Source organism: Mesoplodon mirus, assembly GCF_964341445.2.
Source record: "Mesoplodon mirus genome assembly, chromosome: 2".
Lineage (NCBI taxonomy): Eukaryota > Metazoa > Chordata > Mammalia > Artiodactyla > Ziphiidae > Mesoplodon > Mesoplodon mirus.
In genome coordinates, this window is record NC_138977.1 from 156,892,967 (window position 1) to 156,909,455 (window position 16,489).

The following is a 16,489-nucleotide window of genomic DNA, read 5'->3' on the forward strand; positions in this document are numbered from 1 at the left end:
AATGTTGATTATAATAAATCTTACCTCTTAGGATTATTGTCATGATTGAATGAGATAATACATAGTTAGTATTAAGGGGTTAACCATTATCGGTGTTCTTGTTTTACTTATTAGAATCTGTTCATGTTGCACTGTTTCTTTGTTTATGTTAATATGATTTACATTTAAAAAAGCATTATATTACAAGCTATAATGGATATATTATTTTGCTGCATTAGTTAACAAACACTTTGCTGGAGGAAATATGATACTAACAACAATAAAGACTTTCTTGTTTGTCAGATTTGGTGAGATTGCCACTTCATTTTAAATTTTCACCTTTTTTATTGCTTGATTTTTAAGGTACTTTTCCGTCTCCCAGAAGGTGGTACATAGCACGTCTTATAGATTCAATACAGTCATTAATGTGCCAGGCACTGTGTTCTATACTACTTTGTTTTATCTATAAGAATGCAGTATTTATTGGCTGCTTTATTAAGATAAAGATTAGAAACAGATAATCTTTTGTTTCAGGGTTACTGGTTCACAAAAATATCAGAATATAACTTTTTTCTATTTAAAATATTCTAAAGAGTTGCTCTGTAAATCACTGTTATCATATAGATTTATAATTCTCACCTCCTGACTTTTGTCCCCTTGTTGCTGGTTATGAAGGCAGGTTTTGTACTTGCAAATGTTTCCCCAAGATTCTAAGAAGATAGGAGACCAGGAGTACTGTTAAATAAGGAGAGCTATTTATTACCACTGTTGCCTGTATTATGTAGTTTTTTTATTTATGTGAAACCGTTTCCCATTCCACTGAATTTATCCTGGTTTAACATAAGCCATCATCTTTGTTCATTGTTGAAAAAGCTAACAGTCTTTTGAAAATCAGTAACACAATGGAACAATACAAATGTTTTATGGGACATATTCTTGATTTTCAAGAATTTTCCTTCATATCAAGTCATGTTATTTTAAATGTGATTAAGAAGGCAATAGTGAGGCAGATATAGACAAAATAAAGGATCTTGTAGAATTTGAAAAGTTGAGGGAAAAGATTTTATGTAAGAATTTTTGAAATTTTGTGAACTCAGAGTAGTTGACATGGGATTGAGGAATATTGATTCTGAGAGCCAGCAGGACTAGAAATACTTTAGCCTTCTTCGTCTGTGCCTTGCATTAATTGAGTCTACCTCTAGCTGTGAAACATCATGTACAGTTCCCAGTGCTCAGGATTCTCTTCTCTTTACCTTCCACTCCTATCTCCTGGTTCCAAAACATGTGCAGCTTCTGTTAGATGGCTTCATGAGGTTAACTCAGAATTTTGGGTTGTTGAAATACTTTCCTCTTGTAGAAACTTCTGGGCTGTTATTAGGAATTATAATTGTACTTCCTATGCTGATATCTGATATATGCCACATCTTCTGCCAGGTGTTTTAGAGCCATTAACTAATCTTCACAATAATCCCAAAGTTTCAAAGAGATATGTAGCTACCAGATGACAAAACGAGAGTTTCAAAGTTTCAAGAAAATATATGATAGTCTACTGCTTTGAAAACCTGCTGTTTTTCAAGCATCCTTTACTTGAATGGCTAGATGTACATTTTTCTAAGGCAGAGAATCATTGCAAGGCATCCATCTAATGGTCAACATGCATTTTACAGGGGTGGCTTACAGTAACTTAAATATAAAAATGCTTTTGACTTGAGATAAACAGAAAATATGTTCTTAAAAAAATAGATTAAGAAAGTCAATTAGAAGGGACTCCCTTTTGTATTAATTTTTATTATTACTATGTATATTAGAGAGAGAACACATAATATGTTTGTAAATAAATCCATTTGACAAAAGATTCACCTAGTTTATATTATAAGAAATATTTCCTTTTTTAATCTTTTTCATTTTTATACATTTGTAAGTTTTTGAACCTTAATTTTCTGCTCTTGAAAATCAAGTTAATGAGCCCCTGCCTTTGTTTTTCCTATTGATGTTTCTAACTTTGACCTTACCAGACCATATAGAAAGACTTCATGAAATGGTTAATAACACTATACTTTCTTGATTATTGCTAGGGGGCAGTATTTACTCAGCTGACTCTTTCAGCAGACTAGCACTAGGCTAATTCAAGAACATATAATTTCATGATCTGTAGAAAACAGAATGTATGAATGTATGATTTCTTTTCACTGGGTTTGTTTCCAACTTTAAATCGGGAAGTAGCTAATAATATCTCTAACTTAATAAGACTAATTTTATATATTTTTCATATTTGTAAGAAAACATTTCATTATTTGTTATTTTTTAAATTAAAACCTAAACTACCCTAGTATTCAAAATTATCTTATTTTGCTATCTTCTTTGTATCAGACTGTATTATGAAGATATAGTAATATGCTAAGAAATTATTTAAGATGAAAATATCAGTTAAAATTTTAATAGGGAGAAATAATAGAAGGAATAAATAACAGGCATTACAGTCTCACAGAGTATATTACATATTTATTTACTTGACTTTAGTTGGTAAGCAGTGACTGGTGCTGGTGAGAACCTAGGAGTTGTTATATTTTAAAGGAATTTATTCAATTTGAATTATACTTTTCAAATATTTATTAGAATACGCTTGATTTTGCTTATTTCTAATAACTGTTTTCATAATTGTTGTCAAAGTATAGGTATATAGTTCAACATTTCAAGTTTAATGTTTTTTCCATACTTGCCACTATTTAATATGAAGGATACACACACACACACACACACACACACACCCCAAGGAAGATTAACTGATTTTCTCTTTATTTCATATGTATTGAAAACTTCTAAATAAATTGTGTAATCTTGTGACTATTTAATCTTTTAATCTGTCCCTTTCAAATATCTTTATTATATATTTCATTCTTTCAACAAATATTTGAGTGCCTATTATGTACCAGACATTTTCCTAGGCCCTGGTTACATAAGTGGAAAAAAAAAAAAGACAGAAATCTCTGCCCTCATTCAACTTATATTTTAGTGGGGGGCAGACAATAAAGATAAATATACTTTGTGATATGTTAGGTAGTGATAAGTACTGAAGAAAAAACAAAAAACAGCTAAATCAGGGACATGGAGGTTAAGTGCTCAGGTGAAGGAGGGATTGAATATTTCAGTAAGGTAAAGCCTCACAGAAAAGGTGACTTCTGAATAAATGCCTTCATGAATTGAGGGAAAGAGCAGTCCAAACAGAAGCAACAGCAAGAGCAGCAAGAGCTACAGCCCTGAGGTGTAAGCATTCCAGGGATGTCAAAGGAGCAGCCAGGAGACAAGAGATCAGTGTTACGGGAGCACAGTGAACAAGGAGATGAAGGTCAAAGAGGTAATTGAAGGGCCAGATTACACAAAGTCTTATAGATCAGGGGTCCCCAACCCCCCGGCCGCGGACCTGTCCTGGTCCCGGCCTGTTGGGAACCGGGCCGCACAGCAGGAGGTGAGCGGCGGGCAGGCAAGCAAGCAAGCGAAGCTGCATTCTGCCACTCCCCATCACGGCTCACATTACCGCCTGAACCATTCCTCCCCTCCCGCCGCCATCCGTGGAAAAATTGTCTTCCATGAAACTGGTCCCTGGTGCCAAGAGGGTTGGGGACCGCTGTTATAGATCATAGTTAGGACTTTAGCTTTTATTGTCGGTATTGGAAAGCCTCTGAAAGCTACATGTTCTTATCTAAACATTTTAGCTTTTATTGTCGGTAGTGGAAAGCCACTGAAAGCTACATGTTCTTATCTAAACATTTTAACAGGATCATTCTGCCTGCTATGGTAAGAAAAATCCAAGGAGGGGCAAGGATGGAATCTAGAAGACTAGTCATGGGCTGTTGTAATAATCTAGGCAAGAGATGATGGTGGCTTGAATCAGGAAATTAGCAGTAGAAGTGGTGAGAAGTTTTCGTATTCTGGATATATTTTGAAGGTAGAACTGGCAGGTCTGCTGGTGACAAATGTACAATGTGGAAGAAAGAGGAGATAAGAATGATTCCACAGTTTTCTTTACCTGAGCAACTGGAAGAATAGGATCAGTCTTAACGAAGATTTGGAAGACTATACTTGGAGGCACAGATTTTGGAAGCAGTGTCAGGAGCTTCGTTTGGGACATGATATGCATATCTATCAGATATACAAGTGGAAATGTCAAGTAGGCATTTGTACATACCAGTTTGGATTTCAGGAGAGAGGTCTAGGATAGAGCTGTAGATATAAGTCCTCACATCATTTGGAGAAAATAGAAGAGAAAAAAATTCTAAGCACTGAATATAGGGCATGCCAATACTTAAGTCAGGGAGATAAATAGGAACCAACAAAAGAGATGGAGAAGGAGCAGTCAGAAAACTAGATGAATGTGGTTTCTTGGAAGCCAAGTTAAGGTTGGGCGCAGGCGGTTAGAGGAGGTGAGAATAGTAAATTATGTCAAAGCCTGCTGATTGGTAAAGACTGAGAATGAGAATTGACCATTAGATTTAGAAACATGGAGACCTTTGATGACCAAGAGAAGAGCAGTTCTGGTGGTGAGGTGAAGGCTAGAACCTAATTGGAGTGGATTGAGAGAATATTTAATGAATAGCTACTGCTCTTAATGAACTGTAAGAGCCTTAGAAGCTAGAACTATGCTTTCTTCACTGCTTATCCTATCAGGCATAGGGTGAATTCTCCCTTACTCTACCTTCTGTTCTATTCAGACCTCCAACAAATTCCATGAGGCCCACTCACATTAGGGAGGGCAGTCTGCCTTACGAAGTCTACTGATTTTCATGTTGATCTCATCCAGAAACACCCTTAAAGACACATCCAGAATAATTTTTAACTAAGTGTCTGGGCACCTGTGTCAGTAAAGTTTACACATAAAATTAACCATCACAAGAACCATTGACTTCTGTTGTGATTATTGCTATGGCTGCCTTTAAACCTACCAATTTGTTATTTTTATTCTATTTGTCCTATCAGTTCTTTGTATTCTTTTTCCTTTTTATCTGCCTTCTTCAGATTTGCTGGATATATTTTTTGTGATTCTATTTTATCTCCTTTGTTGAGACACTAGCTATAACTCTTTGTTGTTTTCTTATTGGTTTCTTTAAGATTTACACAGTGGTCCTCAACCAGGGGCAGTTTTGCCTCCCACGGGATTTTTTGGCATAGTCTGAGACATTTTTGACAAAACTGAGCAAGTGCTACTGGCATCTAGTACAGAGGCTGGGTTGCTACAAAAATCTTAAAATGCAAACTACACCTCCCTCTTGAAAGAGTTGTCCAACGCAAAATGTGAATAGTTTTGAGGTTAAGAAATTCTGGTTTTTACTATAATTCTTTAACTTATTATAATCTGCTTTTAAGTAGTATTATACCACTTCACATTTAGTATAAATACTTTACAACATATACCTCCATTTTACCCTCCTGGCATTTGTATTATTGTTGTCCTACCTTTTATTTCTACATATATTATAAGCTCCACATAAATTATTAGTTTTGCTTTAGAGAGTCACTTTTTTTTTTTTTTTTTGGCTGTGCCATGCAGCTTGTGGGGTCTTCGTTCCCCAGCCAGGGATTGAACCCAGGCCCTTGGCAGTGAAAGCGTGACATCCTAATCACTGGACTGCCAGGGAACTCCCGAGAGTCACTTATTTTTAAAGATTTTTTTAAATAAAAGTTTTTTATATTTAACTACATTTTTATAATCCTGAGTCTCTTCATTCTTCTGTATAGGTCCAGATTTCCATGTGGTATCATTTTCCTTCTGCCTGAAGGACTGACTTCAGCATTTCTTATAGTGCAGGATTGCTGCTGATGAATTCTTTCAGTTTCTGTTTGTGTGAGTGTCTTTATTTTACCTTTCTCTTTGAAAGGTATTTTTGCTGGACATACAATTCTAAGTTGATAGTTTTTTTATTATTATTACTTGAAAAATGTTGTTCCACTGTCATTTTTTGTGCCCTGTTTTTGACAAGAAAACATTCCTCTCACTGATGCTTTTACATAGTGTGTCTTTTTTCTCTGGCTATGGTGTAAGATTTTTTGAGAAATCTGATTATGATGTACCTTGGTATAGCTTTCTTCATGTTTCACATGCTTCAGGTTCTTGAGATTATTTACTCTATCAGATTATAGTTTTCATTACTTTTGGAAAATGTTCAGCTATTATTTCTTCAAATATTTTTTCTGACCCCTCTCATCTTCTCTCTGTCTTTTGCAGTCTCCAATAACATATATATTCAGCTGGTTGAAGTTGCTCACTGATGCATAGGACATGTTTTGTTTTTCTTTATTCCCCCTCTCTGTGTTTCATTTTGGGTAGTTTCTATTGCTGTATTTTCAGGCTTACTTATCTTTTCTTCTGCAGTGTCTGATCTGCTCTTAATCCTATTCAGTGTATTTTTTGACTTAAACATTGTATTTTTCATCTTTAGAGAGGCTTTTTTGGTTCTTTTTTAGATCTACTATGTCTCTACTTAACGTGTTCAATCATTTGTTAGATTTTTGAACATATGTATACAGATATAAAAAGCATTTTGACATCCTTGCCTGCTATTACAAACATTTATGTTAGTTCTTTGTCCATTTTGATTGAATGATTTTTCTCCTCATTATGATCATTTTTTTCTGCTACTTTGCACTACTGATTTTTTTACTGAATTTCAGTCATTGTGAATTTTACCTTGTTGGTTATTGGATATTTATATGTTCTTGTAAATATTCTTGAGCTTTTTTTTGAGATGCAGCTAGGTAACATTGAAACAGTTTGATCTTTTCAAGGCTTACCTTTAAGGTTTGTTAAGTGAGACCAGGGCAGCATAATTTGGGAGCATAATTTTGCCCCATTACTAAGGCAATATCCTTTTGAGTACTCTATCTTATGCCTTGTTTATTTCAGGGTTTTAAAAAAAATTCTGGCTAGTGGTAAGATGAACCATGCCTGGCTTTGTGTGAGCCTGGCATGTTTTCCCCCTGATCCTTTCAGGTGGTTCCTCCCCACTTTGCGTTTTTCCTCATACACATGCTCTCTTCAATATGTGGGTAAAGGGATTATTAGTTTTGTTGCTGAAGTAACTCAGGTAAGATTCCCAATGACAAACAATTGGCTTTGATCAGAAGCGTAGAGCATAATATAACTTATATCCTTAAAAGAAAGAAAAGTTAAATAATAATGATGGAACTTATATATACAGACTGTATGTTTAAATTTAAATTAGGCTGAAAGATTCAGAGTTTATTATATTTTATTGTTTTCTACAACCAATACTCTATAGTGAAGTCACATACCTCTGTACTCCTCAGTTTCCCCATTTGTAATGGCTGTGTCAGTGTATATAAGTGATGATCTTGTAAGGAGCAGTGGGTTTATTTCACATACAGTAGTTAGATTTTAATGTAGTCTATAACTGCCTTATGGTTCTTGACTGGCATTTAATAGCATAGATACTCAATTGTGTATAATGCAAAGAAATATTCAACTCTACTTGTAAATTCACAATTGATAGGTGCTGAAAAACTATTTATTTAAATGCTATAGGTAGTACAAAAATCTTTGTCTAATAGGAGCATGCACTGACATAAAACATAAAAGTAGAGCTTTTTCAGATTTTTCTATAAATTATTATTGGTTTTTGATACTTTGATACTTGTTATTAACAAAGGAGATTTTACTCTACTTTTAGAAATTAAGAATGATTTCTCACTTTCAAAATCTCACAAAATTAATTGGTATGTGTGTGTGTGTGTGTGTTTCATTTCTAGAGAGTAAACTTAGGAAAATAAATTTGTCACTCATCTAAAGAACCAAACTATTTCATTCCTGGATCTCATTACTTTTAGTCTCTTATGAAGCTGCCTGTTAATTTAGAAAGTGGTAATCGAAGGCATAAGCTTCATAAAAAATTTTTAATGAGACATTTTGGGCATTTTTCAAATATCATCTCATCATGTCTCAAAAAATACTCAGTAAGGGTAACTCAACATTGATGAGGACTCTTCAAATCTTAGGAATATTTTATTCCTAAGAACAAAGTTCTCCTTTGAAAAGTAGACCTTTGAAATTAGCATGCTAGTATTGTTTTTGGATTAGGCATTGTCTTGAGTGTAGTCTTTGATGAAATGAAAATACTCTGTGGAATAAGCCTTGGCCAAAGGATCATCTGCAGCATTTGTAATAGATGTCATTATTTAATAGAATATTTGTGATAATAATTATAATTATCTAGATTCTCTTTTATTTTTTAAAATTTTTATTGAAGTATAATTGATTTACAATGTTGGGTTAGTTTCTAGCAAAGTGATTCAGGTATACATATATATATATATATATATATATATATATATATATATATATATTCTTTTTTAGATTCTTTTCCATTATAGGTTATTACAAGATATTGAGTATAGTTCCCTGTGCTATACAGTAGGTCCTTGTTGGTTATCTATTTTATATACAGTAGTGTGTATATGTTAATCCGAAACTCTTAATTTATCCCCCATCCTTTCCCCTTTGGTAACTGTAAGTTTGTTTTCTATGTCTGTGAGTCTGTTTCTGTTTTATAAATAAGTTCTTTTGTATCAGTTTTTTAGATTCCACATCTAAGCAATATCATATGATATTTGTTGTTCTCTGTCTGCCTTACTTCACTTAGAATGATCATCTCTAGGCCCATCCATGTTGCTGCAAATGGCATTATTTCTTTCTTTTTTATGGCTGAGTAATATTCCATTGTATGTATATACCACATCTTCTTCATCCATTCATCTGTCAGTGTACACTTAGGTTGCTTCCATGTCTTGGCTATTGTAAATAGTGCTGCAATGAACATTTGGGTGCATGTATCTTTTCGAATTAGAGTTTTCTTCAGATATATGCCCAGGAGTGAGATTGATGGATCATATGGTAACTCTGTTTTTAGTTTTTTAAGGAAGCTTCATACTGTTCTCCATAGTGGCTGTACCAATTTACATTCCCATCAACAGTGTAGGAGGGTTCCTTTTTCTCCACACCCCCTCCAGCATTTATTATTTGTAGACTTTTTGATGATGGCTATTCTGACCAGTGTGAGGTGATACCTCATTGTAGTTTTGATTTGCATTTCTCTAATAATTAGTGATGTTGAACACCGTTTTATGTGCCTCTTGGCCATCTGTATGTCTTCTTTGGAGAAATGTCTATTTAGATCTTCTGCCCAGTTTTTGATTTTTTTTTCTTATATAGAGCTGTGTGAGCTGTTTATATATTTTGGAAATTAATCGCTTGTCAGTCGCATCATTTTCAAATATTTTCTCCCATTCCATAGTTTGTCTTTTCATTTTGTTTATGGTTTCCTTTGCTGTGCAAAAGCTTTTCTGTTTAATTATGTCCCATTTGTTTATTTTTTTTATTTCCATTACTCTAGGAGGTGGATCCAAAAAAATATTGCTGTGATTTATGTCAAAGAGTGTTCTGCCTATGTTTTCCTCTGGGAGTTTTATAGTATCCAACCTTACATTTAGGTCTTTAATCCATTTTGAGTTTATTTCTGCATGTGGTATTAAAGAATGTTTTTAATCAGTGGAGTAGACCAAAACATAGAGCTTTTTTTACCATTCAGTTTACTGGAAGTCATTCTAATTATCTCTTTTATTTCCTCTTTATCCATCCCCTGCATCCCTATCTTTTTCCACTCATAGCTCTATGCCATCCCTTGGTTTCTCACCATGTTTACTCGTAAGTATCATTTTCCCTTTTCTTTCAATATTGTATTAACAAAAGAACAGCTCCATTCTTCCCCAGTATATTATAGTTACAATAATACTAAGCAGATTTAATTACATGAGTATCCTTATGTAATTCTAAGGTAATATAGTTGGGTAGAAATTTTTTTCAATTGTTCTGACTACTAAATATCAAAAAGGTTGTTCTATAAGATGAAAATCTATCTGACATATCATGATATTCATAAAATCTCTGCCTTCTATTGAAAAATAAATTAATATTAACTATAGTATTTATATAAAGTTTTGGAAGGCAACTGTTACAACCAAATCAGACTCAATTTTTAGAGATTGTCTAATAACTAATACTTTTGTTATTTCCTATCCTAGAATTCCTCTAGAAATAAACAGTTTATGTGAATATGTAATACTTTAATCAGTTACAGATATTAATACAGTAGATATTCTGCTTAAATATGTACATATGATTAATGGAATAGAATATTTGAAATAGATCTGTATGCACTGGCCTGGAATGTTCAGAGTATTGATAAATGAAAAAAATAAAGTTTTCGAAAATAAAAAATTGCTAATCAGATTTTTTTATGGGAATTTCAAAAAGCAGTTTTTAGAGTGCATAATAGAAATATAATGATACTGAATCTATAACAATACTGAAATTCTTCTAAGTATATAAACTTGTGAGAATAATATGACCTGAAAATTCTAGGAAGAAACAGAAGGAATGTAACAGCTATACCAAGATTGATAATGGTGGCTAGAAAATGTCATCTATTTGGTCAATCTGATTATCAGTTTTTTAAGATGCCTTAGGAAGCAGTAAATCTACAAAGCCAAATACGCATTTTATAAAAAACAGTTTTCCAGTATTTGTTCTGTAATAGTTTTGACCATAAGGGAATTACCATGTCTAGTAAAGTAGCTTGTTGTTGTTTTAATTTTGTGTTTTAATCTCAGTTAATTTATTTATATTTGTCATTTTACAGATGTATTTCCACTGCACAAAATTTTCCACCTCTGGGATACCTTACTGCTTGGGAATTCCTCCTTCCCATTCTGTATCGGAGTAGCAATTCTTCAGCAGCTGCGTGACCGGCTTTTGTCTAATGGCTTTAATGAGTGCATTCTTCTCTTCTCTGATTTACCAGGTATAGATATATATAAATGGAATTACTAAGTGAAATTTAATTATAGGATAATGAGACATTCTTATAACAATTTGCAAAAATAATCATACAAGCCTTCAGAATCTCTTCTGCTTGAGCCTCATCATCCATCTCTGAATTATCTCCCTTGTATAGTACCTGTTCTGCTGGCCCAGCATTGTAGATATAAAACTGGGTCATAATAGTTCACTATCATTTACTTTCATGTCAGTGATGCCATCAAAAAGGTAAAGGGCAGGGCGGTGGGGGCGGGCGGGGTGACACATTTGCCTTGCTTAGGATAGGCCTATTTATCTCCAACTGATAGAGAGTAAATAAAGGCCACTTGGGAAGGGGTTTGAGAATCTAAGTTTATACAGAGATGTAATTCACATGGAACTTTGCTCTCTCCTATCCGTAGCTGCTTGCTAACAGTTTGACAGTTTGAGGAAAGGAGAAACCCTGTTCTCTTGGGAGAGCAAGTCACACTCCAGGGAAATTCCATTTGTACAATGCAGGATAGTAAGTCAAGCTGTATATTGTATTCATAAGTGAGGAGCTTGTAAATTTAGGAGTTGAATGCTTAAGTGTAGAAATATTGACTGTAACTATGGTTTAAGCTTTGATGCTGTCGCTTAAAAGATGAAAGTAATATGGTTACATAGGATATAACAATCTGTGGAAGAAAAAACTAAACTACATTTTTGTGGAAACCAAAATGTTTTTCAAGTAGAAAAATTCTGCTTTCTTCAAATAGCATTTCATTGGCTCCAATCCTTCTATGTGTTTATTGCTGTTCTCCATATTTTCAGGCAGCCACAAGTGATTGCTGAAAATAAACACACTTAAAATTATCCAAGAGATAAATTTGTCTAAAAATCAAAGAATAAAAGAAAGGTACCTTAACGCTATATATTTAATAAGTACTCTCAAAAGAAATAAGAAACCTGCTGCCTAGAAATAGAGACACAGATGTAGAGAACAAACATATGGACACCAAAGGGGGAAAGTGGCAGTGGGGGGTGGTGGTGGTGGTGGGATGAATTGGGAGATTGGGATTGACATGTATACACTAATATGTATAAAATAGGTAACTAATAAGAACCTGCTGTATAAAAACTAAAAAAAATAAAATTCAAAAAAAAGAAGCCAACTCTGAGGACTTACACTACAATAAACCTTCAAAGGGATACAAGCTTTCAGTTATAAGATGAATAAGTTCTGAAGATCTAAAAGACAACATGGTGACAATAGTTAATAATACTGTATTGTATGCTTGAAATTTGATAAGATAGTAAATCTTAAGCATTCTCACCACAAAACAAAAATAGTAACTATGTGAGGTGATAGCTGTGTTAGTTAATGTGATTGTGATAATAATTCCACAAAGTATATGCCTATCAAATCATCCTGTTGTACATTTTAAATATGTACAATTCTTTATGTCAATTATACCTCAATAACACTAGAGGAAAAACTAAAAAAAAAGAAAAGAAAAGAAGCCTGCTGCCTACCCCAATTTTTATTTTTAGTGGATGATCTGTACCTGGTAGTTATCATCTTTCTGTTGTTGAAAATCTTCATCCTTTTTGGGAAAATAATAGCAAAAATTATTGGATTTATTTTAAAACTTGTACTTCCCCTTTCCCCCCAAATTAAAAGTATTCACCATCAGCTTTCTAACTTAACAAACTTTAATTAAAGTTAATTATTTCTTGTATCAACAAATAGTAGTTTAGTTCTTATGGCTTTTTTTCTGGGAGATTCTTTATGAAAATCAAGTTCTCTCTCTTTTTTTCCTATTGATGTTGAACCGTTACAAAAAAGCTGGTTTTGCAAACTACAAATACTGTCTGTACCATGCAGATATTTTCCTGTTGTTTCTAAATTGCCAAAGTAAGCAGAGGATGATTGATTAGAATTAAAAGAATTTTTCTGGTCAGGTCTAAAAAATATATGTTAGGAATGACGATTGTGCATTTTCAAGTAAAGTAAATTTAATACCTTTCCAATTTTGTGCATAAATATTCCAGTTATACACTGGTGAAGGAATCTGTTTTCATATTGTATAGGCAGATTAGTGGTAATTCTGCTTGTACATTAGAATAAAGTCATTATTTCTGAAATCAGAAAGTAAGAGTATGTGTTTGTTAGAACTGACTCATTGAAAAGGTAAACACTACTTACTTTTGAAAGTAGGGTGCCTTCTATTGATGTGAATTGCATTGATCCTCAATGCCATTATTCTGGCTCATCATTTACTTGGTCACTATGTGATTCCAGTTGGGGAAGAAAAAAGTTTATAAGAAAAATGTGACTTAAAAAAAAGAAGGGTGGAGGGGTTAAATGTAAACTTTGCCTTTAAGTACACCTGTGTTTCCTTTTATTTTTAATCACAGTGCACTTATTTGGGTTGTCTTTCCTAATTAGATCTAATAGATGTCTTTTTTCACCATGTTGAGCCCACTAACTGTACTTGATGCTTGAAGGAACTGGGAAGTGGTCATGGGAAGTCCTAAAAAGTGAATCCAGATTAATATACACACAAACACACTGAATGCGCCTTTTCTAAGCAAAATATTATGTGACATAAGCTTGGAACATGTTTGAAAGAAAGAGAAAACCATTTTTTAAGTCTACAAAATGAGAAGAGATAGGCTAACTCTATATTTCACCTTAATTCTTGAGATAGACTTTGTAGATAAAGATAGGTTAGGATTAAACATTAATTTGAATTTATTAAATATATTGTGCTTTACTGAAATCCCCACTTAACTGAGTTTAAAAGCATAAGTAATCAATCAGAACAAATTTAACTAAATTCTTTGCTGAAGCAGCTTAGCAAATTCACTGTTCAGAACATCTGTTGACAGTAATATGATGGAATCACCATCCAGTTGGTAACCTTGTAAACAAAATAACCTCGCATTTTTTTTAAGTTGTCCCTTTCTAGTTCTTTCTTTCTACAAAGAGGGGCCCAATAGCCTAGTGGTTAAGAGCATGGAATGTGGAGCCAGATAACCTGGGTTTTAGGTTCTAGCTCTACCCCTTACAGTTGTGTGACCTTAGGGACATGACTTAACCTCTTTGTATCTGTTTCCTTAACCCTGCTTATATGAAAATGATAATTGTACCTACCTAATAGGATTGTTGTGCTAAGTAAATCAGTACAACTAAACAACTTAGAGCAGTGCCTGGCAAAGAGCAAGTGCTATGTAAGTGATTAGTATTATTAATGTTATTACCGTCATCATCATTATTATGATTTTCCTCACTTTTTCCTTTCTATCGTGACTGCTTTCCTATTGGTAGAATAAATGAAGCAATCACCCCATTTGGCTTTTTCTATGTATTATTGAGGTAGATATCAATCATATAGATTTCCTTATTAGCAGAAGCAATGGAGAATTACCTAAGAAGTCAAGTAAGCCTTCAATGTATATATATGTATGTATATTATGACTAAGAAGAATATCTCTTTTCATTGCTCAGAGACAACATAGTACAGTAGATAGCACAGTCTTTGGAGTCAAGACATACGGGTTTGAGTCCTAATTGCACCACTCACTACCTGTGTGAATTGGGAAACTTTCAGTATGGTTCTGCCACTGAAAAGAGTGATCTGTACAGTGAAATAGACATGAGTTTACCTCCCAGCTCTGGCATATAGTAGCTGTGTGAACCTGGACAAGTTGTTAACCTCACTGGAAAGAGAATCCTATACATTATGAAAGTTTCAGTGAAATGGAGATAAAAATATCTGCTTTAGTGTTAGGGTGAGCATGAAAGATAATATGCATAATGTACCTGACACAAAACCTGGTACCAAATATGCATAACTATTTTTTAAAGTGCCTGTAGCATGTAATATTTTAAACATTGCAAAGAATGTGTAACATTCAATCTTTATAAGTTCCCTCTCCTTTCTTCCTCCTTTTCTTAACTTCATACTAACCCTTTAGTTCTTGAAGAGAGAACACAGCAGAAAGGCATTATTATTTTTGCCAAAAACTGCTTCCAACTTCAGTTCCCTTTAGTAAATGGTATAGTGTGATGTCACATTCCAAGGAAGTACAAGTGGTGCTTGAAAGTTCTTGACATGTATTGGTATGTGTGTCATTTCAGTACTAAAGGAAATAACCATGAGAGCAGTCTATTTGGCATTTCTCATACAATCTCAAAATAGTGGTAGGGTATTTTGGAAGAAATACTGGGTTTTTCAGAGTGCCATCCAACACTGGATGTTGGCCACAGTTTCCAAGGTTACCACCCTGTAAGCCCTACTATAGGATGAGGTCCGTCATCCTTCAGCCTGCTCTCTGATATGATTGTGCTTTAGTGTCCATCTGGCTGACTTAAAAAAAAATTTTTTTTGAGGATACATCTAAGCAGTATTCAAGATGAGTATGGTAATCTGAATAAAACCAAAATGGTAATAATTTTAGAGTGGACTTGTAATGGCTGAGATGTTTAAATGCTTTTTTGTTTTGTTGGTGTATTTCCTCTGTACAGTTGAAAATTAATTCAACATATTTATGTCATTATGGTTGAAATAAATTCTTAGAATTCATATCTTTATACCTCTGAATATCTTCAAAGATAGGGATTTTTTGAAGTAGGAAAGAAGTTTTTCTTAGAGAACCTATACAAAGAAATTGGGAAATCTGTATGGAAGAACACTTAATTTATTTTCAGAGATTAAAATAGTTACTTTACCATTAAAAGAAAAAAATACGTACATATAAACTATTTTTGAAGGAAATACTGAGTATATTGAAGGGACTTGAGCATATGAAAAGTAAATCCTTTTTGCAGGAAGAAATCAACAGTTGGCTGAAACATCTTAGTTGTGTGATGTATGTTTTATTACAGAAGCTTAATTAAAAGAAAATGTTTTAAATAAAATTTTAAGGTGTTATCTCAATATTATCTACATACTTTACAATAGAATTCATTTTCAACACATACATGAAACATACCAGTAGTATCCATTATGTAGCACTTCACTAATTCCTCAAAAATATTGTATTAATATCTTAAGTAGCTAGGAAAGGGTACTTATCTATTCTGACTTAAAACAATTTTGTAATGCAGTCTTTATCATTATTTAGCATAGCATGGAATATCTCATGAAAACCATACACTTTTTGAGCCACACAGTTATGTACCAGGTTGCATAAGATCTATAATAAGAAATACAAGCCATTTTTTTCAAATAACAGGCAAATATTTTGAGACTGAGAGAAAAGTTATTAAAGTTATTAAAAACTAAGAGCTAGAGTATAGTACTAAAATATGCAAGCTCTTTAAAGCCATGTCTTATTAGTTTTCTGTTTATCCCCAAGATGGAAATGGAAATCGATAAGAATGAGAGAGTGAGGAGGAAATTCAATTTAGTTTATGAAATCATAGATTTTTAAGGTAGTTTTGACAATCCCTGTGGTAGGAGAGTGAGAAAGAAGGTCAATGAGAAGTGATCTGGGTTTTCTGTTTCCCATTCTTTTTCTTGTTCTTTTTTTTTTTGAATGGGGGTGGGGTTCAATGAACAGTTTCTTGCTTTCATTTAGGGATAAATATAAATTAAATAGGGTTTTCATAATGTAGTCTCCCAATTGTAAAAAGTGGCCCAGATTTTTAAAAACTGC

The 16,489-nt window shown here is 33.4% G+C and overlaps 1 protein-coding gene across 4 annotated transcripts in view; it reads left to right on the forward strand.

Moving 5' to 3' along the window:
- TBCK (TBC1 domain containing kinase) overlaps window positions 1-16,489 on the forward strand; it is a 231,950-nt gene that overhangs the window by 107,322 nt on the left and 108,139 nt on the right. For all 4 annotated transcript variants that reach the window (XM_082606857.1, XM_082606856.1, XM_082606859.1 and 1 more), the window contains exons 21-22: window positions 9,655-9,691; window positions 10,686-10,847. In XM_082606857.1, the coding sequence (XP_082462983.1) occupies window positions 9,655-9,691; window positions 10,686-10,847 (199 nt within the window). The remainder of the gene's footprint in view (window positions 1-9,654; window positions 9,692-10,685; window positions 10,848-16,489) is intronic.